Source organism: Rhinatrema bivittatum, chromosome 18 (assembly GCF_901001135.1).
Source record: "Rhinatrema bivittatum chromosome 18, aRhiBiv1.1, whole genome shotgun sequence".
NCBI classification, from domain to species: Eukaryota; Metazoa; Chordata; class Amphibia; order Gymnophiona; family Rhinatrematidae; genus Rhinatrema; species Rhinatrema bivittatum.
This window is the reverse complement of record NC_042632.1, coordinates 34,664,738-34,692,271: the sequence shown is the minus strand read 5'-3', so window position 1 is coordinate 34,692,271 and position 27,534 is coordinate 34,664,738. Positions and strand designations below refer to the sequence as shown.

The following is a 27,534-nucleotide window of genomic DNA, read 5'->3' as shown; positions in this document are numbered from 1 at the left end:
TCACAAATGACCATATGCATACACATGCACTGCATGGACCAATCAGACACTACAAAGTGAGTGAGACCATAATGACATTCTCGGCCAAGTTAAAGAAACAGAAAAATGTGTTATCAAATAAAAAGTAAAGTCTTAAAAAAAAATTCTTCACTGATTCAAACTGAAATAATTGGTAGAGTCATGTTCTGTAAGTTAGTTTTGAGATTGGAGCTGAACGGGAAACATGCTATAGGATTTGTTATTTAGCTTACTTTTAGCAGAATATGACAAATCAGTGACTTGCTTAGCCATAAGCAGGGGTAGCCAACTTAGGGTTGCCAACTGGCTCCAGATTTTCAGGACAGGTTGATCCAGTCCTGGTTTTACTCCCCTGCATGCAAGTACGTTTAGTCTTGCTTTTCTTAGGGAATGCAATAGGAAAATCAGAATAAATCCCAGCGTGCAATGGGGTAAAACCAGGACTGGAGCCAGTTGGCAACCGTAAGCCAACTCCAGTCCTTAAGAGTCACAAACAGGTCTGATTTTCAAGATACCCATAATGAATATGCATGAGAGAGATTTTCATGCACTGCCTCCATTGTTTGCAAAGTCGATCTCATGCATATTCATTATAGATATCCTGAAAACCAGGCCTGTTTGTGGCCCTTGAGGACTGGAATTGGCCACCTCTGTTATAATTTATTTGCATGTTAGATGAATATATGAAAATATATAGGAAAAAATTCCCCCCAGGAGAAAAGAAGCACTGATGCACCAAATAAATATGTAGTATTGCAAGAATTAAAAATTATTCTTTATTGACAGCTATTACATAAAATGAATGAGCTTTGTTGTGAAACAAAAACAAAATGGACTTCAATTACATGAACAATCCCTGAGTAAAATAACTAAAGAATATGCTGAACTGAGTATGCAGGCTGCGGGAGGAAGGTTATGCTTGATACACCGGCCAACATAATGTGTTCTCTCTTCTTGTTACTTGGAGACATCCTTTTCAAATTTTAGCCACAGGTGCAGGAATCCGCTATAAGGAGCTGCAATGGCAGCTAGCCCTTCATTTCACGGCTGCTTAACCAGCTCTTTCAGCCTGATGAGGGTTTAATTTGACCCCGCTATTTTACAGCACAGTTAGTGAGCACTGTCTGTGGGTTTATCCACATTTCACAGACAGTATCTTACTCAGCACTCTGTGTTCCCCTGGTCGTGCCTTGACCTTAAATTATCCTGATTCATTCAGTGTGATTATCGGCGAAACAGCGCCTTGTTGGGGATTCAACTCCTATACCTTGAAAGTCTGATGATTATTATTGAGACTGTTACATGCTTTAACTTCATAATTGTGAGCGCATCACGTTTATCAGGGAGAATTGTTGTCTATACGTTTCATTTGTATCAAGCTTGTGATATTTCTTTGTGCTATATGGATTTGTTTCACTTGTACCAAGCCTGTGATACTTTTGTGTCTTATCTTTAACAGATACATGTTATGTGCAGTTGTTTTTGTGCAAGTGACACTTTTCTATCTTTTACTCAGTTCAGCATATTCTTTAGTTATTTTAGACAGGGATTGTTCATGTAAGTGAAGTCCATTGTAGGTGGGTTTGTTTTTGTTTCACAACAAAGCTCATTCATTTTATGTAATAGCTGTCAATAAAGAATACTTTTTAATTCTTACAATACTACATATTTGTTTGCTGCTTCTTTACCCCCGGGTGGAATTTTTTGCTGTATCGTGCACGCACTTCATATATCGGTCTGCTTTGCCCAGATTCTTTTTGTTGCTACGTGGATATATATAGGGAGATAGATAATATGGACCCATAGCCTCATTAGAATAATAATTAATTAAATCCTTTCCTTAGCCAAGGGAAGGATGGTACATTCCATTGCACCCCTGAGAGTGAGAGTATACTTGAGATTTTCCAATGGAGGGAGAAAGTGCTGGACAGAGACACAAGGAAATAGTTGGCTACAGCATGTGGTTGAGAGAGGAGTGAGACCTACATATATCCAGAGAATAAGGGTAATTAAAGCCTTCAGAACTCTCTGTTTTAGGAGATAAAAATGAAGCTGGCACAGCTTTATCTTGCCTTGAGTAACAAGGGGTATGGGAGCTGATGGGATCTCTAGGATATTACACCTAGGAAGAGATATCTGGGAGTTTCCAGTAGTAAAGCTGTGTTGGGCGAGAAGAAATCCAGCGTGATCTACGGATGGCCAAGCACTAGTCACCTTCTTGATTTATCTGAGTGGATTAGAGCCCAGTGGAAATTGTTCAGTACTAGAGAAACATTTCCCCAGAACTATTTGGAGTCTGACAAGGAGTCAGGGCTGAGGCAGACGTTATCCCTGGTAATTCTGGAAGATAGGGAATTTCCCCATCTAATAGCTCATTGGATGCACTATAAATAGACTGGACAGGATTTTACTTATTTAAAACTCTTCTGATCATTGTATAAAGTAAAGATAATTTTCAAAACAAAACTTCATAGTAACATAGGATGAGAATCAGAAATGCCATTTACCAGTTCTCACCAGTAGGGTCTGGAAGTATGCATCCAACATAGGAAAGTGCCCAATAGCTCCTAGCATGCATAGAACAGCGCCCAGGCCACATATATATACGTAGGTGCTTGAGATTTCAGATTTATGGCATACAGATGTAATGTGGGGTAATATTGTCAGAATTTGTATTTGTAAAACAACTTTTGCAATGAATACATTAAGAGGCCAGGATTCTGGAAGCCAGCGAGTAGACAATTATCCAGCTGAAGTTAGCCAGATAACGTGTCCTGGACATTTCCATTGAATATACTTGTCCCAAGTTATCAGGATAACTTAAAAAAAACAAAACCAACAACCAGCTATATCTGAATCTAACTGGTTAGGTTTGGAAGTTATCTGGCTGCATGGAGCCAGTTAGCTTGCCTCATAACCGGATTTATTCAAAAGATATCCAGTTAAGTGGCTGTGAACTAGATCCAGAAAATAAAAACCTTTGGGAGCTTTAGGTTCGCTTCTCCAGCCTCCACATCCCCTGAAAACAAATATCAGCATCTGATCCTCCCCCTCCCCCAAAACCCAGCAAAGAAAAAAAAATAAATCTATAGCAGCAGCAAGTGCAATGAAACAGGCCTGCTCCTCCCCATTTGTTTTTATTCCAATCCCTCCTGCCTTCCTCCTCACCCATCCACAGCCTCTCTTGCACCCTCCTCACTGACCCTCAACAACCTCCTTCCCTCCACCCCCCCCCCCCCAACCCCAAAACCCCAATCAGGAGTGAGATTTTATCTTACCCATTCCGGGCACGTCCAGTGTTGCTCTGACAGCAAGGCTGGAAGGAGAAGCTACCAGCGTTGGGGGAAGAATCTCTAATAACCTAACTGGAGGAAAAGCGGGGGTTTTATTTTGCTGATGATCTGGAGTAATCATGACCTTCCAATGATATTTGTCTCTTGCATATTCTGGGTGAGAATTAGAAAGTCTCCCTTTGTACAAAAAAATCGTAAGGTTGTCTTCCCAGTTGACTCCCAAGTCAGATACCTTGAATCAGTTTGCCGAAAATCCTTTTCTGCTGTCCTTACTCTGTGGCACCAGCTGGGCACAGGGAGTGGGTAACATCGGATGAGTGCCCTTGCCTATCTTCTCCTCCTCTCTGCAACCCTTTCTGGATACTGGAAACGTATCCTGCCTTCTGCTGTGCTGGCACAGACTTTCCTGGGCTGAGAGGAGCAGATCGGAAAATAAGTCAAAGGAGAAAGGAAGGGTGGGAAACTGCCTTTCAACTGAGATTCAAATCAGGGGGCAAACCTTCTGTAGCCTTAAAGAGGTAAAACAATTGGGAAAGTCTTACTTTTAAAAAAAATTCCTTGCCCCACTGACTGTGGCTGATAACCCCAAGGGGAAAAAAACTAAACAAAATCCCTCCTCCCCCTCCGACTTTCAACCAGTCCACAACTCCTCCATACGGCCCTAGGAAACATCCATTGCAGCAGCCTCATCTGGGCAAGCTCTGGCCTCTTCCTTTCTCCTTCCCTGCATGCAAAACCTTCCTACACTCATGCACATGCTCACACCTAACCTTCAGGGCTCAATCACTCAGGGGCTTTTAATCCTGCAGGTACAGGACTGTCCACTGGGGGGAGGCTAAACGGGACCCTGCATATTAATTTGCTGCCTCTTCAAGAGGCATCAGTAACCAAACTGGATGCAGATCTGGGGTTCCAACACAACTTTACTGGTGCATTAGTTTAAACATGACCTACATTCTCTATACACGTCTTTGTCATATACCGTCCATAAAGCAGGTCAGTACAGTAAATATGTGACTCTGTGGTTCCTTGATTCCCCAACCAACCCTCAGGGCCCCTTCCTTATTCTGCTTTATAAATGTGAAGGCTATCCTGGATTGGATAAGTTCTTGGACGAGAAGTCCATTACCTGCTATTAATTAAGTTGACTTATATAATAACCACCGCTATTATTAGCAATGGTAACTTGGAATAGACTTAGTTTTTGGGTACTTGCCAGGTTCTTGTGGCCTGGTTTTGGCCTCTGTTGGAAACAGGATGCTGGGCTTGATGGACTCTTGGTCTGACCCAATATGGCATGTTCTTATGTTTTTACTATAAATGGTAGAGTTATTTTCCCAGTTTAGTTCCAGATCCACATACCTTGGATCTGACTGCTTGATGTCAACTTCTCCAGTCCTTCTGTTTGTACCAGAAGATTTACTTCCTGGAACCTCCTCTGAATGGGAGATGGTATGGATGGTGCTTAAACACCAGATGAATGCCACTGACTCTCCTCTCTCCTGCCTCCTCCACCCTCCAATGGTTGCTGAAAAAGTATCTTCTTCACCTTCTCCAAGAAGTTTGCCATGGAGGCATTGACTCTTTTGAGCTGAGAGAAGCAAATGGGAAAATAAAACAAGTTCCCCCCCCCCCCCCAGGGTGGCAAAACTTCCTTTCAACTGAAACTCCAAAAGAAGTCTTCTCCAACCTCAAAAGGCAAAATCAGAAACTGCTCTTAAACATCCAAAATTCCTTGCCCCAATGAATTGGGCCTAGGATTTCTGCAGGAAAAAAAAAAGAAATAAAAAAAAAACCCCCACTACTCTCCCTCCAGCACAAAAATCTACAACTTTCTAGGGGTTTCTGTCTTATATAACCAAAGGAAACCCGCACTGCAGCAGCTTCACATTGGGGTGCTGTGGCATAGATGGTACCATCTGTTTCTCTGCCTTTTAAGATAGAAAGAGGAAGAACTGTCGTGATTTTAGGCAGAACAGAGAGAGAGGGATTTTTGTTTCCTTTTTAGTGAGAGTCCATGAGTTGATTTCCTGGGCAGCATAAAGCAAAGAGGTCACTCTGGACCTCCAAGCATCCAGCCACCCGTTAACAATCCAAGATCACATGAGATTCATCGAAAACGTGAGATTGAATTGAAAAATCACATACTTCATTTCTGGCCAGAATTTCACTGGGGACACAAATTTAATTGCTTTGAACTGATAACTATAAGGGGGGTAAGAGCTCCTATCCCCCAAAACAATGAGCCTCACCAGTACCAGGAAGAAAACCTTTGCAGGATCAATCCCGACCCTATGGAACTGGCCCCAGATTTAAGCATAGACAACACACACAATTGCCTAGGGTGCCAACGGCCGAAGTGCCAAAGAGCAGCCTGTTCCCAGTGCTGCTTCAAGAAGGTTCTGTCCTGTCACTCTGGCTCCTCTCGTTCCTGCCTATCGGGCCGATACAGTACAGTGCGCTCCATCGGACGCCATTGGACGCCATTGGACGCGTGTTTGGACGCGTGTTTTCCCTTACCCCTTATTCAGTAAAGGGCCGAAAACGCACGTCCAACCCGCTGAACCTAATAGCGCCCTCAACATGCAAATGCATGTTGATGGCCCTATTAGGTATTCCCACTCAATTCACAAAGCAAAATGTGCAGCCAAGCCGCACATTTTGCTTTCAGAAATTAGCGCCTACCCAAAGGTAGGCGCTAATTTCTTCAGGCACCAGGAAAGTGCACAGAAAAGCAGTAAAAACTGCTTTTCTGTGCACCCTCCGACTTAATATCATGGCGATATCATGGCGATATTAAGTCGGCGGTCCCGAAAGATAAAAAAAGAAAAAAAAATTGAAGTCAGCTCGTGGCTGTCGGGTTGAAAACCGGACGCTCAATTTTGCCGGCGTCCGGTTTCCGAGCCCGTGGCTGTCAGTGGGCTCGAGAACCAACACCGGCAAAATTGAGCGTCGGCTGTCAAACCCAATGACAGTCACCGCTCCGGGCCAAAAGGAGGCGCTAGGGACGTGCTAGTGTCCCTAGCGCCTCCTTTTGCCTGTTTCTACCGCCGAGCCTCATTTAAATACAGAATCGCGCGCACAGGCGAATGGCCTGTGCGCGCGATTCTGCGGGAGAGCGGGCATTCGCCCGCTCTCCCGCAGACTTTACTGAATCGGCCCGTATGAGAGTCAAAATCTTAAATCCAGCCCTGAATGGAACTCCTTAGGGCATTACTTCAGACTCATCCTTCAGGAAACTAGTGAACACTTTGCTCTTTGAAACAGCACTTTGTCCCAACTGATGACTACTAAAATTCAGTATATAACACATTAGACAACATTTCAGCACTCTCTGTATTCAGATTGCACTATTCTTAGACAACCTTTTTGCACTACTTAGACTTAGTGTTCTACACTACCTGTAGAGTTACCCTGGCTATGTTACTTAACAATGTTATCTAACCACTGTAACCTACTGTACCAAATGTTATTTCTATTTATTGTGCAACCAGCTCCATAATTACTGTCCTGTATTGTAATGATATGTTATCTCCCTGGCTGGAAAAGCATCTCATAAATAAACTAGGATGATGATGATGAGAATTTGCAAAAAGCTAAACTATTACATTGTCCTGTGAGAACATAATTTTTATGTAAACATTCTTTTGGTATCATAACTATGTGCATTTTGCGATTGCAGGCTGTATTTTTTATTGCCTTTCAATGAATGCAGAAGTGTTCCAGTGATAATAAATGTTTCTGTTATTAAAAAATGTGCTGTAGTCTCCTATAGAGTATAAATGTGTTTTGCAAGAATGCCTGTGTGCATTTTGTGAATGCCAAGATATATTTCTATTGCCTTTCAGTGAATGCAGAAATGTTCCAGTGATAATAAATGTTTCTGTTATATGAAAATATGTTGTTATTTCCTATAGACTATAAGAGTTTAAATGTGTTATGCAAGGATGCCTGTATTTACTTCATGGGTTGTAGTGGTATTTTATGTGCTCCAATCTCTCTTCCCTACTACCTGGCAAGCCTATAGCTATGTTGGCATATTTTATATGTGCATTTGAAATCGCACATCCAAGAAATAGATTTATTTATATAACCCCACCTAATAGAGAGATGACTAGAAACTTATTGGCCACCCTAAACTTTCTTAGCCTGGCCATTGTGATAAGGGGGAACCACCAATGCTCTCCCTCCTGTGGTAAGTAGTTGTAAGAACAGGGATAGTCTAGATCAGGGCTTTCCAAACTTGTCTTACTGACTCCATTGCTAGTCTGATTTTTAGGATATCTACAATGAATATGCATACGATAAATCTGCATACACTGAGGTTCCAATATATGCACATTTATCTCATGCATATTCATTGTGGCTATCCTGAAAACCTGGACCGGCTTGAGATCTAGACAAGAGTCCTCCTCAGGGCAGAATTGGCCAGCTCCGGTCCTCAAGAACCTCAAACAGGCCTAGTTTTCAGGATAGCCACAACAAATATGCTTGAGATAGATTTGCATTCTATGAAAGCCGTGAATGCCTGTCCAGGGCCGCTGCTAGCAATTTTGCTGCCTTGTGAAACAATACACAATAACCCACATCAGTTAAACATGCAGAACACAGACACACCCTCACAACTACAGAATAAAGAGACTATAAACTATAAACAGAAACTGAACTGGAAACTGCAACAAGCCAGACTCTGTATGCAATGCAGCAATGGAGAAACAATCACCAGTCCTCATAAATTAGTCCTCAACAATAAAATCAAGGAATATAAATCAATCATATTAGTAAAACCATACTTATAAAAAGAATACTTACAACAAGCTAAGGAACAGAATAACATCCAATAATTAAGAGCTCATATAAAATTTGTAAAATTTTCCAAACAATTAAATATTTCAAATTGGCAGACACAGACATCCAATAATTAAAACCACTCTCCATACCCAAAAAGTTTTATTTCCAGTCATCTTGAGTATGGCATGGATTAGTGGGGCAGCACAAACTTTCTTCACACACACACACACATCTAGGCAGGCTCCCATTCACACATAAACACACCCCAGACAGGTTCCGATAAACACACAACCCAGGGAGGTTTCTATTCATTCACACACACACCAATCAACCTCCTATTCACACACATTCACAGAGGCAAGTTTCCATTCACACACACACACCACTCCTCCAGGCAGGTTCCCATTCATACATATACACACACACACCACAGGCAGGTTTCCATTCACACATACACACACACACACCAATCAGCCTCCTATTCACACACACACACAGAGGCAGGTTTCCATTCACAGACACATACCGCTCCTCCAAGCAGGTTCCCATTCATGTACACACACACACACTCCCACCACAGGTAGGTTTCCATTCACACACACACACACACACACACACACACATCCCCAGTCAGGCTCCCATTTACACACACACAACCCAGTCAGATTCCCATGCACACAGACACACACACATATCCCAGTCAGGTTCCCATATACATACCCAATTAGGTTCCTATACACACACACCAGTTAGGTTCCCATAAACACACACACCCCCATCAGTCATGCTCCCATTCACACTTGCATACACCCCAGTCAGGCTCTCATTCACACACCCACGTCAGGCTCTCATTGATTCACTCATACACATACCCAGTCAGGCTCTCATTCACCAACACCACACCCCCAGTCAGACTCTCATTCACACACACCCCAGATAGGATCCCATTTACACACACACACCCCAGCCAGGTTCCTATACAGACACACACACACATATACACACACACCAGTTAGGTTCCCATACACACACACCCCATCAGTCAGGCTCCCATACACACACACCCCATCAGTCAGGCTCCCATTCACACACATACACAGACACACACACCCCAGTCAGACTCTTATTGATTCACTCATACACAAACCCGTCAAGCTCCCATTCACACATGCCACACCCCCAGTCGAGCTCTCATTCACATACACACACCACACCCCCAGTCAGGCTCTCATTCACACACTCACATATACACATACCTACACCCCAGACAGGCTCTAATTCATTCACTCGCACACACACATACCACCAGGAACCATTCTGCTGCTCCTCCTGGTATGCCGGCCCCTACACTAATCAAATCTCATGGAGCTAGCACTTCCTTTACGCTGATATTGTGCATTGCGAAATCAGCATAGAGCACATGCTATCTGCTCATGTTTTGAATTGCGTGTTCTAGCACCGAGAAGAAGCAGGAGAACAGGACTTGATAGAAACCTTCTAAAAGAGATCCAAGGGGCACCCCTTGGATTTGTCCGTCTTACCATCTCTTTTAGAAGGTTTCTATCAAGTCCGGAAGCACGCATATAGCACGTATTAGAAGGACGACCAGTGATTATAGCGACTTCCTATTGGATGAAGCCGAATTTCAGAGTTGATTGGTTTCTACTGAAGCGTAACGTACCTAATATAAATGAGCATCTGCAGGACTCAGGTTCAGTCGACATCCGGATCAAGTAACAGTGAAGACATCATTACTTGGCGTGACACATCTACAAATCTGAAGTCCTATTACAACAGGAAGATAGTTTAATAGGGGAACACCGTCGGCATCCTTTGAGGCAAGTAATTCAAACTTTCAGACTAAAACCATTACCGCCTATACAGCGGGATAGATACCATCTGTGGGCATATCCCCTGAGGAAGGACGTGCAATGTCTGAAACATGTACATGTTGGGATTTTGATATGGGACTATACTATTATGTGAAGAGTTTATAGTATCAACGTAGAGCATTGTTATGCAAAAAATGTGTCAGTTTACATATTTAGATGCAGTTTACATCGAACAGTGCACATGTGATGGTGTCATGTTATGATACAAAAAATCAAAGAACGAATAGAATACACATACTTTTTCTGGATGTCTTAGAAATTTTTGAAAGTATAATGGTAATATCACAAAACGTTTTTAAATAGCATACACATAAAAAAACAGGTGGTGGTTGGTTGGTTCATGATTATAATATGCTTGAATAAGGCAGGGTTGCCTACATGGTTATATGAAACCTTACCAACACCACTTAAAAAGTTTTTCTCTTTCAAATTTTTCTCCATCAATACAACAAAAGGTGATTCCCACTCGGCGTGTAGGTTTTAAAAGTATGTTAGTATACAGAACAAATATGACAGTATAAAGGTTAGTAAATTAGTTTTGGAGAATATTTAGGAACATTTAGTTCTACAGTGAGTGAACCATTGGTTCCTTTGGATACTAGTTCATTATATATCACTGTGTAAGTGGCAAGGTTGTTCTTGGTTTGTCACAGTTCATATAAAACCATAGCCAACATAATTATTTAAAATACCTAACAAAGGTCCTTTAAACAAAGATGGGGGTGGGGATATCCTCAGAGATGATGTAAATATTCTTGTTGCTTAAAAATGTTGTCTGCTTTTTTCTTGATCGCTCACTTTTGTGGACTTGTAGAACATTAGAGGAAAGGCAGAACGTGACATAAAGAGTAAACTGAGCATATGAGAGCTATAAAAATGACAGATCAGCTGCACCCAGGTTACAGAAGGCTCCATTTTTGCTCAGGGCAGGGTATAGCCAGAACTGAATTTTGAGGAAGACCCAAGGTTAACATGAAGTTAGCATGTGGCACATTTAAAACTAATTGGAAAAAGTTCTTTTTCACTCAACGCACAATTAAACACTGGAATTTGTTGCCAGGGGATGTGGTTAGTGCAGTTAGTGAAGCTGTGTTTAAAAAAGGTTTGGATAAGTTCTTGGAGGAGAAGTCCATTACCTGCTATTAAGTTCACTTAGAGAATAGCCACTGCCATTAGCAATGGTAACATGGAATAGACTTAGTTTTTGGGTACTTGCCAGGTTCTTATGGCCTGGATTGGCCACTGTTGGATACAGGATGCTGGGCTTGATGGACCCTTGGTCTGACCCACTATAGCATGTTCTTATGTTCTTATAAGATGGGGAGGGGGCGGACACTGTAGTATCCTTTTCACTCCTCCCTCCATCCCTTACCACATCCTGTGTGGGGTGTCACACTAGAGCCCACAAAACCATTTAATTTCTGGCAACACTCTGTATCTTCTGTCTCTCACTTTTCTTGTGAGGTTATAGGAAGTACTTTATGCAAATATTCATTTCTCAGGGTGCTATAGAGCATTTATGTAAACAGGCTTTCAACCAGCCAGGCATTCCTGGATTTTTAAGATGCTAAGAGGAGGGGAAATAATTGCCTGCCAAAAGTAAACAGAAAGACTCTGCCTCAAATCTTTACAGGACTAGCCCAAGGGCAGGGATGTTTCCCTGTTCAAGTTAGCCTTTGTAAACGCCCAGGGGATCATGGAGTGATGGTCATTCCAGTGCCTCCAGGCCCTCTAACTGCTGCACCCGTAAGGCTTGACTCAGATATGGCTTGATCCTGCTGCTAGGGGAGGGGGCCTGAGCCAAAAGTGAAGGGGCACAAACCTCCCAAGGCCTCCTCATAGCTACGCCTCTTGCCCAGGGACTTCCTGATAACCAACGGTTGTTACATTGGAAGAAACGTAAAGTGCACGCTGCAAAAATAACCATCATGATTGATATTTGCAGGTATGATGAAAACGTATTCATGTCCCGTGGTCCCAGGCTTTCATGTAAGGAGAGAGAGAGGTGCAGGTACTTTGAGCTGTTGAAGCTATGGTATACGAGCACAGCAATTTAGGCTAAACAGTGGCCCTAAAACAAGCCCACAACCACTGAACCTTCAGTGTAGTTCTGGCCTGACATTCAGTTGTACTTTTCAACCTGATGGGGGGGGGGGGGAGGAATCTTTATCCGCCATGCATTTCATATTTAGCAGAACTCTTATTTTCACATCAAACCGCTAGCTGCTGAAGGAGTGGAGCGCTCTACTCCTAGGCTTTAATGAACTTTTAAGCACCGTGTGGTCTGTGCTCGACAAACAGGCTGAATTGTGACGCAGGCCAAGGGATCACTCCCTGGGTACTCGAGTATGTAAATAAGCAAAGGAAGCCGTGCCCAGCAGGCCTGGTAAAATATACGAGCACATGGAGAATGGAGACCCGTTCACGAGAGGGCTCCTCATCTGGACCTGAAGGGAGAGAAAATAAACCAAGCAACAGGAACACTGGGATGGGTTTCTGCCGTTCCTGTTTTTCTCCTTTTACTTTTATTACGGTGCTGTCCTTCTCTCTTTCCCCTCTCTTGCATTTCCTCCTGTTCCCACTCTTTTTTTTCTTGTCCTTTTGAACAGCTCTGAAGAATTGAAATGCTGTTCCTCCTGGACCCATCCTATAAAATAAACGCTTTCTGATACTAATAACTTCTAGATCAGCAGTTTAATAATTCATAGATTGCTGTTAGTTTAATACTCTGGGTGGAGCGCCGCTGTATACATTCAAATATAGCATCGGGCTTCTTTCGCCAAAATTGCTTCTACGTGCTGTATTTGATACTTTCTGGGAGGGTGATAGGAAAAAAAGGAACAATTCTACCCTCTTCTGGGAAATTCACCTTCAGGGGTGCAATCTTATCTGATGCAAAATTCCTACAAGCTTCCAGGTCATCCTTGCCTTGGAGAGCTTGATGGCTTCACTAACCTGTGAAGTCAGCCCCAACATTTGTGGTTGATTCAGTAATGCTAAATAGTATTGGGCCAGTTTTGTTTTTTTTTCACCCCTGGGAAGTAACACTGTATGTGGGGTACCCCAAGTTTCCATCCCATCAATTTATCTCTTTAATATCTCAAGGGTCCAACTCTCTCAGTTCATCAGGGTGGAAGGGTAAAATATCGTTTCTTTGCAGCTGGTGTATACATTTATGGACAAGTTGCCAAGGAGAAACTGAAGGATTTGAGGAAAGCCAGTGAAGCACTGAATGTAGCAGCAGATTGGCTTAGAGCCCATAAACTCAAATTAAATATCAGTAAATGTTCAGACTTTAAAATTGTGATGAATAATGAATGTCTATCATTACATCATTCTGTAGGAAATCTGAGGATATGGCTTGATTTGAGGTTATCATCTGATGATGAAATCTCAGAATGAGTCAGGAAATGTGGTTTTCTTCGTACAGCCTGCCAGCTCCTCTCGTGAGGAGGCTAAAAGGTGCAGAGCATTTTCAGTGGTTGCACTGTCATTATGGAACAGCTTGCTTGATGAGATTAGGCAGCAAAAGAATGACTTACATTACCATAAGAAAGTCAAATCTTGGCTATTTTATCAAACATTTGCTGGGTGTGCTTTCTTCCATGATACCTTAGGAGCAAACAAAGTTGGCAGGGTGTATTTACGGATCTATAGGTTGGCATTATTTCTGATATTAATACGTTGTGATCAAAAGTCTTTGAATATGCTGTTGGTTTTGGCTTTAAATGATTATATAAAGATGCGCTATTAAAGATATAGGCTGTATGACAATTGGCTAAATTGTATGGGTTTTATTTGATCACCGCGTTTACCGGAGATGTGATTAATAAATGTATATATAAATGTAATGTGCTCTTGGGAACTGAGATGATTACAAGACTTGTTCTACCTATAGACTCTGCTACATTTCTACGTAATTCTAGCCACAAGATAGAAGACCAGAAAGCTGCTGCCATTGACAGCTTAAGTTCTTTCATTTGTATATAGAGGACAGCGCCCCCTGGAGTGGTCGTGGCCCAGAAGCCAGGAAACCCCGACCCTGAGCGACAAAGGGAAGGACACGGTGGCCTTTCTGAACATCAGTAGCGAGCGGACGGTACAGGAGGAAGATTGTGAGGGGGCCCTCGCGCAGCCATACTGCAAGGTTTTCGTTCTCACGGGAGCACAAGCCAATGACACAGGCAACTACCGCTGTCACTACAAGTACATCAGCGCCAAGGTTGACGGCACCACCTCTGTCAGTACGTACGTGTTTGTGAAAGGTAAGGGAGCAGTCCACGTTGCCTGCACCACAAAGTCATTCTTAGGGCTGAGACCTGTGAAAGCTCCATGACTGTGAGGAATTTACTAAACATCTCTGTTGACATCACTTGGGAGGCAGGGATCTTATGACAACGTGGCTTATCCTGTACAGTTCTGCATGTACAGATGTTACAATAAATAAGTACTGTTACTGTCCCCCTGAAACCTGCTTTTAGCCGGTCAGTTTATTTCTCTGCTCCGTTGCTATAGCTTGTCAGTTGTGTGTGCCATTTTACTCTGCGTAAGAACAGCGCACAGAAGAAGATGATTAATAATTGTGATAAAGGCCATTACGTAATCGTAATGTACCTGGTTTGATCCAAAGATATTACCACGGATTTACCAGCAGAGTCCACCTTATTGCTAGATTACTGGCAGGATGTTTCCAACTTGTTACTTTTGGTGGCTCGTGGGATCGCCCCACGAGCCGCCGCACTCACCCCTGCTGCTGCTGCACTGCCAGAGGCCTCTGACTGTCGCCAAACACCACCGACCACTGCTGACGCTGCAGTTCCAGTCAGGCCACCACCACCTTCCCGTAGGCTCACATGCGCATATGTGCACACATAATATAGGCCCCATGGTGGGAATCCCTGTGCAGCACCTCCAGATGACATCAGCCTCCTGGCCTATATAAGTAAGGGCCCCGTAGCCTTATCTCACCTCAGCAACAGGTCCCCTGATATGCCTTGATCTTCAGTGCATGCTGCTTCCATATTCCTGTTTGTTCCAGTCTTGCCTCATCCTCATCCAGCCTTGTCTCTCCAGTCTTTCTTAGTCCATCATTGCCTTGTCCAGCCTTCCTTTTCTAACCTTGTCCTGCCTTCTTGTCCAGTCTCTTCTGGGTGTCTTCATCTCCCCTGGCCTAACTCTCTAGATCCTGATCTCTTGCTTGGACCTGACCATGATTGCCTGCCATCTGCCCTGACCTTGGCCTGATTCTGGCTCCGTTAGTCTGCTGCCTGCCCTGACCCTGGCATGCCACCCTTCACACAACTCAGTTGCAACACTTGATTGAGAAACTCAACCTCTACAAACAAGATCATTGGTGGTCTTCAGGTTCGCTCTTAATTTTTCTAAATATTGCTGGTAAGGATGTGATACAACAGTGGTGTTCCTTGGTTTAACAGTTCTGGCAAAATGTTGAATCTGTCATCTCAAATATTATTGGAAGCAGGATAGCTTTAATTCTGTCTACTGGTTTGAATTTTCCCTCAGATGATTGCGTATTAGTAAACCAGCTGGTTCATGCAGCCAGACTTATAACTGCAATGTTCTGAAAGCAAATTCCTTCTCTGGCTCACTGGCATAAATACATTTTTGATATTGTGCTTATTGACTTATCTGTTTTAAAAAGTAAATTAAAAAAAAAATAAACCCATTGATATTAACAGAAATAGTAGGCACAATATAGACTTAATAGTTGCAGATTCTTACAGGCAGGAGCCCCTGCAATCATTTGGATAATTGTTCCCACTTACTACTATTTATCATTTTAAAGTGCTACTGGACATACGCAGCACTGTACAAATACACATGGGGGCGGATTTTAAAAGGAGCGCGAATAGCCTACTTTTGTTTGCGCTCTAGGCGCAAACAAAAGTACGCTGGATTTTAGTAGATACGCGCGGAGCCGCGCGTATCTGCTAAAAACCTGGATCGGCGCGCGCAAGGCTATGGATTTTGTATAGCCGGCGCGCGCCGAGCCGCGCAGCCTACCCCCGTTCCCTCCAAGGCCGCTCCGAAATCGGAGCGGCCTTGGAGGGAATCCTCTAACGCCCTCCCCTCACCTTCCCCTCTCTTCCTCTACCTAACCCACCTGCCCGGCCCTGTCTACACCTCCCCCTTACCTTTCTTTGGGGATTTACGCCTCCCAGAGGGAGGCGTAAATCCCCGCACGTGAGCGGGCCTCCTGCGCGCCGGGCAGCGACCTGGGGGCGGGTACGGAGGGCGCAGCCACGCCCCCGGACTGCCCCGGGCCGTAGCCACGCCCCGTACCCGCCCCCAAAACGCTGCCGACACGCCCCCGAAACGCCGCGACGACCGGGCCCGCCCCCCGACACGCCCCCCTCGGAGAACCCCGGGACTTACGCGAGTCCCGGGGCTCTGCGCGCGCCGATAGGCCTATGTAAAATAGGCTTCCCAGCGCGCAGGGCCCTGCTCGCCTAAATCCGCCCGGTTTTGGGCGGATTTAGGCGAGCAGGGCTCTGAAAATCCGCTCCATAATTGCTCAGTAAATGGTCCAAAATTCAGCATGATTTGAATTTTTTTTTCAAGTAGAATAGATTTGCGTTCAGGCCCCATAATCTCCTATGCTGTCAAGTGAAGTCAGCACCTAAGTGCTGTGTGTCATTGCCACTCCCTGCTTATCCAATGTGAGCTAATTTCATATAAAAATATTGATAACTGCATGCTTTCTTTTCTTCTCGCCTCTTTCCATGCTCAGATTTTGATCAGCCATTTATCAACAATATGGAAACTCTGCTGATCAATAAGAAGGAGAGTACCCGAGTGCCCTGCCTGGTGTCCATCCCTGGTCTGAACGTCACACTGCAAACAGTAAGGGCACCTGTGTGCGCATGCTCTGGTACAATTTGGTCCCCCTTGTGTTCACCTCCTGGATCCAGCTCTTGCTCATTGTGTTGACAGAGCCTGGGGAAGCTGCACTCACAGTTTTGGGTGTGGGGGGAGGGGCGGGGCAGGGGGGGTCAATCGATGCAATATATCTGACTGCCTAAGAGAGCACATCTGTTCTGGCTTCCAGTCTATTCTCCTCAACTGGAGGATAACCCTTGCAAGATTTGGGTGAGAGGGGAAGAGGCTACGAATCAAATCCAGAGTAAGAAGGATTGCCCATGGCACCTCAGTCTGAGAAACCCTCGTCTTAATTGGCAGCGAGCGGGGCTGGATGGTCCAGGACTAGGAGGAGGCTGCCTGGCTGAAACAAAGAGAAGGGGGGGTCTGTAAAAGTTCCCAATAAAAATGATTATTTATAGCTATTCAGCTATTACTCTATTGATGTCTATTACAGCTGCTAACTGCTCGGACAGAAGCCTCATTGCATTCATTTTTCTGTTACTCAGAAACAAAGTGTATCAGCTGCAATGTGTTTTGACCTTGAATACAATGCTTAAACATAAAGAGTGATGCAATTAGCTCAATTGCAATTTGTCTTTGTGTGTGTGTGTGTGTGTGTGTGTGTGTGTTATTATTTGGAGAAAATGTCTGTGCCATATTTATTAACCACTTTCCCACTCATAGCTCAGTGCTTTACAAGCATGCCCCATAAAACCCCAAGAGCATATATTAAACATACAAATAACAGTACTGGAAAGGTGCTGTAGAAATACAAAATATTATTATAACTGTTATTAACTGTAATAAGAATGATGATAATGATGATGATGTCAATGTTTTAGTAGTGGCTTAAACGAAGAGACACAGGACAAGACAACAGATAATTACTAAATGAACCATCTAGTCCACCCGTTCTCCCTCCTTAATGCAATCCCACCGCCCTGCTTCATCTGCAGCATTCTCCTCTCTTCCTCTCAACCAGGGATCCTTGGTGCAGGTCCCTAGGCTTTCTTGAATTCTACCATTTTTGCCGCCACCACCTTCACCGGGAGGCTGTTCCACACATCTACCACGCTCTCTGTGAATAAATGCTGCTTTAAATTGTTCCTGAGTCGGATCTCCAGTTTCATAATGTGATCCCCTTGCTAGAACTTCCTTTCCACTAAAAATAAATGCTTGCCAGTTCTGTGCAATGTATACCCTGGAGGTATACATTAAATGTGCCTATCATAGCACCACTTGCCTTCATCTCTTCTAAGGTATAAATATTAAGTCTCAGATTATAGGCTTAGCCACAAAGGATCCCAGCCATCTGTGGGCTGAGAGTCTGGGATAGCAGTTGTATGGTTCTGCAGGTTCACCTTATGGGTGTCGTATTGCACTGTCACTGCCCATGTGAATGGGGGTGAGGTTTTGCAAATGACCGGAATAGTATCATGGAGCCCAAAGTTTTCACCTTCCAGAGCTTATAGGAAATTTAATAGCATTCACATTTTAATTTTAGGTGGGTGGATTCAACCCTCTTTCAGTGCACATAGTCTTCTTCTGCCGTCGTTTCTATGTTATGTTAATAATAATAATAATAGTCCAAGATGTACTGTTGATCTCTCTATGAGATAAGACTTAAGGGCCTAATCAATGGAGGAGAAAAGAGATAGGAGGGATACGATAGATAAACTGAAATACCTTAAAGGTATAAATAATGTACAAGAAGCAAACCTTTTTTTTCAGAAGCACAAAGGGAATAGACATTGCTCTCAGCTTTCACGGCAATGCTTAAGGGAAGTTGAATTCAAACAACATCGGAGGGCCCTGACCTTTATGGTCGGATAAACTGATAAGCATGGGGATAACCTGCACAGTGCAGCAGATACTGACATAAGCTTGCTGGGCAGAGTGGGTGGAGCATTTGTTCCTTTTCTGCTGTCATTTCTATGTTTCTGTGACTTAGGAATAACATGAAAAGAGTGGTAGATGCATGAAACAGTCATCCACTGGAGACAAAAACAGCGACACAATTAAAGAAAGCAAGGGATAACCACGGAGGATCCCTAGTTGCAAAGAACTGAAAAAAGAAAAAAAAAAAGAAAAATCAAGTGGGCTCCATGGCATTGCACCAGGAAATAAATTAGATGGGCCTTGTGATCTCCATGATATTCTGCGTTTCACTGTTCTCCTGCGGTAATGCCTGCAAAGAAAGGGAGTTCCAACAACTCCTTTCCAAGGTCTGAGGTTGGTTAGCATCAGAACCCATAGAACCCCTTAAGGCAGGGACCCTAAGTTAGTTGGGTTTTCCGGATATCCACAATGTTTGTGCATGAGATAAATTTACATTCATTGGAAACCCTTCGTCTAGTGGTGGGCCTATTAGACATAGCTCTAATTGAGTCCCATGCCTAACTCCTTTCTCTCTGTCCCACAGCCCCAGGGTGTCGGGTTCTTTCCGACAGGGGAGCAGTGGGGGAGGAATACGCCTCAAAAACCCAAGGTGTAGGGGATGACTCTCTGTATCTCTCCCGGGGAGGTCTCTTTACAGTGTAGGTGGGAGGGATGTGAGTGGCAACAAAGTTCTCTGGATGCTCAGGCTGGGTATCCATACAAAACGTTACTGCAGCAATTGACTACAGGACCTGTCCTCCAGGCTAGGCTTCAGCGTCGGGCCTGGGCTCAGGCCAAGGTGACAGGCAAAGCCTCCAAGCTAGACCCCCTGCATCGGGCTGGGGGTCAGGGCCAAGATCTCTGTTATGGGTCCTGGCCTCCAAGCCAAGCCCCATTGACAGGCCTAGGCCTAAGCTGGGGCCCTAGCATCGAGCCTGGACCTGGATCTATGCTTAGGTTGAGGCTTCAGCATTGGAGTTTTGTTTAGGCCAAGGCTCTAGCATTGGACCTGGCCTCTGGGCCTAGGCCTCACCAATGGGACCAGATCTTGGGCCAGGCCCTGGCACTAGGCCTAACCCTAGTCCATGGGCCCAGGTCTAGGTGTTAGGCCTGGGGAGCACCTGGAGAAGCCTGAAGTCATCCCAAGGAGTTTTTCCTTTTTTAATATTTTCAAAACAAAAGCAAAAAACAACAAAATCTCATTGTTTTTTCTTTAGTTCCATTTTAAAAATGTCATGTTTCTATTTCATTTCAAACAAATGCATATCCCTAGTAATTTTCTATTGGCCAGATCTCGGCACCTAACTCTTAAAGTTAAGTGCCTGGATCTTTTAATATAGACCTCCTACAATTTCATTTATGTCTATATTCAGCTCAACATTAAGAAGCTTAAAGTTGTATGAATATAGGAGTCTAAATTATCTAATTCAGGAGCCTAAAGTTAGGCTTTGAGCATCTTCTGAATATGTTACTGACTCCCTATCTTGGTTACTAGATGGCTCTAAACATTTACCCTATAGGACTTATTAATACAGATTGTTTTGTAGGCACAGAATGGAAAGATGTGCTTTATGAATAAGGTCCATAGAAACAGAATCTGAAGACAGATAAGAATCGCAAGGCCCATCTAGTCTGCCCATTCCTGATGCAGTACCACAAAACCTTCTCAGTCTCGGATTTAGCCTCACATTCTCACAGCTGATGATCCTCTCTGCTTATCCCAGGTCTCATGTGATGGCCTCTTTTTAAGTCTTTTTTTTTTTCTCAGTATTCTGGGATATACATAAAAGACAAAATGACAATATTCCCAGCACAGCAGAGGAAGCTGAGATTTGGGAGGTAAAGGCCCATTGTCATACCAGAATATTGAGTGAAATAACTCGATGTATACTTTCATGAGATGCTCCCTCCAGTGCATTTCTTAATGTGTAGGAAATGTTCTCATCACATATGTCAGTGTCCAACTTTTAATGTATCCGTTCCACTTCTTCAGCAAACCTCGGTGATATCTCCAGATGGGAAAAGCATAACTTGGGACGACAAGAAGGGAATGCTGGTTCCCACCGACATGATCCAAGATTCCTTCATAATTCACTGCAGAACGGTCATTGACAGGAAGGTCTTTGAGTCCAATTACTTCATTGTTCACGTTACTGGTAAGAAGGGAACACTGGCACTGGGAAGGCTGAGGAGAGAGGAAAGGAATCGGGGAGGCATTTCGTGGTTGTTAAAGAAAGCTGTAGTGCTTTAGGATGAAATATATCCAAAGTGTGGTGTTGGCTTTCTAGAAGTCTAGTTAATTACCCGTTACTAGTAGTTATTATTAACAAAGCATCACCCAGATGCATGGTGTTCTGTACATATGGGCAGTGAAATATATGAAATGTATAACTGAACAAAGTACAAAAATGCAGATGATCTCAGAAGGTTGGGGGACCCTACCGCCTACAATAAATAAGGGTGCAAAAGTGGAAACCTCTAGTATATTCTTTGCTTTCCACTATAGAAATATTTTCTAGAGTCAGTTTATTCTGTACCTTTCTAGAACTCAGAGTCATGCCAGTGCCCTTTAGGAGCTGCAGTTTCAGGATCCATGTGTTGGACTTTCCCTTTACGTAGTATATCATTTCCAAAGGTTAAGCAGTTCATGGAATTAACTGTTACACCTAAAAGAAAATATCTTTTAAATTCATTTCATAGCCTGCCTGTAACAGCCCATTTAAAGCACCACCTTCATACCTCGACAATTTTTTTTTAAAAATTTGTCATTAATCTAAATCTTATATATTCAAATGTCATACTTTTTCTTTTCTTCCTCGCACTGTATTTTATGAATTGTACATTGCAATAGAAACTCTTTTTCTTTACTCTGCCTGCCTCTTCTATGTTGATTGAGGTTACAATCCCAAATTAATTTGCAGTTGAAAGAAAAGTGATGCTAAGCATCGGGACCTGTAACATCATTAGACCGTTAGGGTTTGCAGAAGAAGGCTGACAAATATAGAAATGAGTTTGCTGCATCCAATTTTATCTTTAATAATTTGAAAGTCTAGGAAAGGAAACATTGGAAAAAATAGTCTGACAATGACAAAAAATTGAAACGGTGTTTACATGATACTTAGCTGGCCATACTGGCAACATTAAAGGAACAAAGGTTAGGCATGAGGAAACTTTAACAGCAATCTCAGTTTGGATTGGCTGCACATTAGATTATGAAAGGAATTGAAGGACCTGACAGATGAGATGATGACACTAAACTCAAGTTGGATTCTTGAGCCTTGTTGCTGGCCAGGGCTGGGAATGATGCAGAGGCAGCAATGACAGCTCCATGAAAGAGGGAGTCTTAGTCACTGCACAACAGCGACACCTAGGGACCATGCTATGAGGATATGAACATAAAAGATGCCTGAGGATGCAACCGTCTGTGGCTCCTGGCCAAAGGATTATTACTGCAAAGGCTGGGCTCTAAAGGGACAAACCCCAGCATAAAAACTATAGTGAGTGAAAGGAAAATGAAAAGAGAAAAATCCCTCTAAATTATGCTACAACTGAGCAAGTTTTCAGATGCAAACGATAACTGGCAGTGCATTCAATGGAACCAGTGCTTGACCAATCCATTAATGAAGAAACTGAGATAGTATGCTCTGGCTACCTGTGCCAAATGTTCAATATGTAATAAAATGAAATAGATACAGTACTTTAACTTACTCTTCAAGATCAATGAATAGATTCTGCAGAGAAATATCAGCCTCTTGTTATAAATGCAATAAGGGAGCAGCAGACCTTGACCACAACTTTGCAAATTGTCCAGAGATCTTGATTTTTGAGAAACTCCTTGATTTACAGCTGGAGTTTTGGTTGGCAATTTGAAAGTAACTGGAGCTTATTCTTTCCTTGTTGCTTGATGTTTTTCAGCAAATCTTGGATTTCTATGCAAGGAACGTGTGTTCCCTTTGGATGTGGTCTCAACTAAGAGAATCACATTCTGACCGAGAAATATGTGGACAGCCTTGCAAAGTTAGCAATAGGTCAAAAATTCACTAAAAGGTTAAATCCATATGTTGTCAAGATTCCTACCTGCACACTGATGGTAAAATAGAATTATGGTAGCATATTCACGAAGTTTTAGAGTTTTAATTTCATTTAATTCTACTTAATCTTTGTTCCTGTTGATTGATGGAATAGTGATGCATTGTTAGAAATATGGAAAGCTGGATTACAACTGAAGTACTGTGAAAAAAGCATCGCTTAAATCCTTGTGACGCAATGAATATGGTCACAGAACTGAATGTGTCAACTGTGACCCAACTGGTACATAAGTGGATTTTTCATTGCTGTTGCGGAAATTAGTCTATAAAATAGAATTTTGACAAGGTAAACTTTAATTATGCCTCTAGGTTTTGATTTTTATCTATTTACAGTGTTAAAACTATGAAGCTCTTGTCTAAACCTAGATTCTGCTATGTTTTTCCAATAAAATAAAATTAACTAAAAAAAAAGCTCTAAGAAGATACAAGAACCTTCTGCAAATCTCATCAATCTAAACTTCACTGAGCACTCCTTTGATCCGTTGTCAGCTGAAGTTCCTACAGCATCATTTACCAGGCATGCAGTTTGTGTTAGTCCACCCCTGCCGTGCCTTATTGCTTAAATCAAACGGTTGTGGAGGTTTTGAAAGCATGTTATAAAGTTCAAAACTGTGCATCAAGGAATTAACATGTTTGTATTTTTCTTTAATGACAGGGAATATGGTTTACAGCATCCAGCTGTCTCCCACAAACCCTGTGGAGCTTATGGTGGAGGAGAAGCTTGTTCTTAACTGCACTGTGTGGGCAGAATTTAATTCTGGGGTCGATTTCGAATGGGACTATCCTGGAAAACAGGTATTTTGTTTTGTTTTTTCCATCTGCCCTAAAATAGCACCTTGCCTCCTCTTATCCTTTTATCTCAGTCGCAATTCTGTTTGAAAGGGAAAACAAACAAACTGTTGAGGGTGAGGGCAGCATGTGTGGTGCAGGCAGAGGCAAAGGAAAGTTTGATAGGTGGGGCAGATGCTACAATTAATTGGAACAGCTGTAAACTCCCATGCTGGGACAGAAAGTTCAGCACTGGGGAATTTGTTTTTTTTTTATGTTGGGAGTACTTCCCATATATTACTACTGCTACTACTACTAACCATTTCTAAAGCACTACAGATACACATAAGTGCTGTACAAATACACATAAGAGACAGTCCCTGCTCTGTAAAGTTTACAGTCTAGTCTGGACAAGCATACAGAACAAATAAGAGACTTTGGGAACTTCATTTATTATAGAAAATGGTTAAAACCAACAAGGCTGTGATCAGGAGAATCAGGGGTTAAGATTTAAAAGCAACCTCAAAAAAGGGAGATTTTAGGCTGGATTTTTATAACTTAAACTTCAAAAAACTGCATAAACTGGATTTTTATAAGGCCAGGGAGGGAGCATTTATTTTTATTTATTTAACAGCTTTTTTATACCGATATTCGTGGGAACATCATATCTGTTTACATGATGCATTAACTCAGGAAGTCCATTCCAAAAGTACAACACAAGGTGGGAAGTGAGAACCATCCAGCCCATTGTGGACTCCAGATACATTCAGAAGATTCTCTCCAAATGTTGGAATTACAAGTGTGATATGGAAGAGTATAACAGTGGGGATATACTGTCAACCACCTGGCCAAGATGAAGAGACAGACTGTGAAATGCTAATAAATAGGAAACACAATAATAACGGGAAATTTCAATTACTCCATTATCAGGACATTATAGGAAGGTAAACTTCCTAAATGCCATTAATGTCTGCTTCATGATGCAGCTGTTCCTAGATCTGACAAGAAAGAGAACTATTTTAGATCTGGTCCTTAGTGGAAGGTAGGACTTGGTAAAAGAGGTAAAGATGGTGGAGCCAGTTGGCAATAGCTATCATAATGCAATCAAATATGACATAATCAATGGAAGGAGGATATCAAGTAAAACTACTGCAGCAGTATTTGATGGGAGTGAGTGTTAAAATTTTGCATGATGGGGGTGAGTGTTAAAATGGGGGTGAGTGTTAAAATTTGCATGAGGTGTAGAGATTGTTTAAACATGCCATCTTGGAAATCTAGATAAAATATATTCCATGCATTAAAAGAGGTCAGAGGATGACCAGATGACTGCTAACGTTGTTAAATGTTGAAGTAAAAGTTGCTATTAAAGAAAAAAAAGCATCTTTAAAAAAATGGAAAACAGATCCAAATGAGGAGAATTGAAAAGATCATGAGCATTGGCAATTTATATGTAAAACAGTAATAAGGCAGTTCAAGAAAGAATTTGATAAGAAACTTGCCATACAGACATGAATTAATAATAAAACATTTTCAAGTATGACAAAAGTTAGAAGTGTGTGAGGGAGTCACTTAGACTACTAGATGACCAGAGGGTAAAAGAGGCACTCAGAGAGCAGAGGGCCATAGCAGAAAAATTAAATGAGTTCTTTGCTTCGGTCTTTGCTGAGGAGGATGTTGGGGAGATACCCATACTAGCAACAATCATTGGAGGTGAAGATTCAGAGAATCTGAAGCAAATAGCTTTGAAACTAGAAAATATAATAAAACAACTACAAATTAAAGATAATAAATCACCAGGCCTGGATGGTATTCATTTCAGAATTATAAAAGAACTCAAATATGAAATTGCAAACTGTTACTAGCTATTTTAATCTATCATAAAAATCAGCCACTGTGCCTGAAGACTGGATGGAGACCAATGTAAAGCCAATTTATAAAAAGGGTGCTAGAATTGATCCAGGAAACTATAGACCCACAAGCCTGTCATTGGTGCTGGGCAATATAGTAGAAGTTGTTCTTAAGAATAGAGGAGTAGATATTCAAACTGCATTCAGGGCTATTTAGCCAGATAAACAAGTAGCGGCCACTGAATATGCATCGACGACGTTCAGCAGCTACCCCTTATACGGCTAAAGGTTATACGCATAAAACATAGGGGTGTACTGGGCAGATCGGGAGTGGAACGAGTTAGAGAGAGGGAAGAATGTATCTTTTCTTTTTAATGATGAGCTGGTAGCTGACTGGAGGGAAGGGAAAAAAAGGAAGGGCTTTTGTTTAAATAATCAACAAGTATCTGGCTGGGAGGGAAGGGTTTTTTTTTCTTTTCTGAGGACAGTATTAATGGCTGTTGGGAAGAGGGAAGGGAGAGAGAGATGGGGGCTTTTTTAAAAATAAGATCAACTTTTTTTTTTTAGAAAAGAATTTTTTTTAAACTGGCTAGTCACCTTCTTAGAATGACTCAGAGCCGCAGGGCTCACCCGTGAGGGTGAGGAAGGGAGTGTATCCTTCCCTTCTCTCTGCGCTAATTTTCTGGGGCCACCTCTTCTCCCCCACCCTCCCCCATCAGCGCTGCTGATGGGGGAGAAATACTTATCTAGGTCATTGTGGACAATACGGCAGAGTCAGTGTGCAGTGGTGGTAAAAAAAAAAAAAAAAAGCGAATAAAATATTAGGGAATATTAGGAAAGGAATGGAGATTAAACCTGAGAATACCCAAATACCTCAATATCAGTCCATGGTGTGACTGGACCTTATGTACTGGGTGAGGTTCTGGTCACCCGTCTTAAAAACAATTTAGCCGAACTAGAAAAGGTACAGGGCAACCAACATGATATAATGGGAAGGAAAAGCGCCTTTATAAAGAAAGGCTAAACAGGTTAGGGCTCTTCTGCACGAGAGGGGATATGATAGAGGTTTATAACATCAAGAGTGGGGTGGAACAGGCAAATAGGGAACAATTATTTACCCTTTCAAACAGCACTAAGACTAGGGGACACTCCATGACATGAACACACAGATTTAAAACAGTATTTCTTCACTCAACATACAATCAAGCTGTGGAATTTGTTGCCGGAGGATGTGGGCAAGGCATCTTGCATAGCTGGGTTTAAAAGTGACAAGTTGCTGGAGGAAAGCCACTGCTTATCCATGGAAATGAGCAACAGGGAATTGGATGGGATCTTCCAGGTGCTTCCTAGTGAGCCAGATTGGCCACTGTTGGAGACAAGATGCTGGGCTCAATGGACCTCCGGTCTGATCCAACAGGACACTTCTTGTGTTATTATTCGATCCGACTCCTCTGAGCTGCAAGCTGAAATTGGAGGGGAGGAGTGTTAGGCAAAATGTTCCAAACTCAGTCATATTTGAACAGCTGTAGTCGCATGCAGACATGCCTTCACTTCACCTCTTACTAATCATTGTGCTCTCAAGACCTGCAATGTTTGGAGCTCACCTGAAATCTGAGCGATCCAAGGATATTAGCTTAGAAGCCATCAAACTTCTAGTCTTATTTTTATAAGTGTCTCCTTCATTCTTTGATACAGTACTAAATGTGTTTCAAAGTGTTTATATACCAGAAAGAAGATTCAGTACATAACAAGATTATCTCCTGGTCTCCAATCTCCTCTTCTTCTTTCATACTAGATACAGCGGGCAGTCACTGAGCTGTTTGAAAGACGCTCGCAGCAGGAGCAGACAGAGTTGTCCAGCATCTTGATCCTCCAGAATGTGAGTCAGAGCGACCTTGGGAAGTACGTGTGCACGGCCAGCAATGGCGTACAGAAGCTGCAGGAGAACACGGATGTCATCGTGCATGGTACACAGCAAGCACTTCTCCTCACTGCAGAGATGAGGAGTATGGGAAAGAGAGAGAGAGAGAATGAGAAATACATCCTGATAAATATCATATCAGTAATAGAAACAAAA

General features: G+C 42.6%; 1 protein-coding gene across 1 annotated transcript in view; it reads left to right on the top strand.

Annotated features, from left to right (window-relative positions):
• Window positions 1-27,534, top strand: part of FLT4 (fms related tyrosine kinase 4) — a 180,985-nt gene that overhangs the window by 84,128 nt on the left and 69,323 nt on the right. The window contains 5 exon segments of the mRNA XM_029583679.1: window positions 13,985-14,259; window positions 16,746-16,858; window positions 20,748-20,910; window positions 23,498-23,637; window positions 27,253-27,424. Of these exon segments, the coding sequence (XP_029439539.1) occupies window positions 13,985-14,259; window positions 16,746-16,858; window positions 20,748-20,910; window positions 23,498-23,637; window positions 27,253-27,424 (863 nt within the window).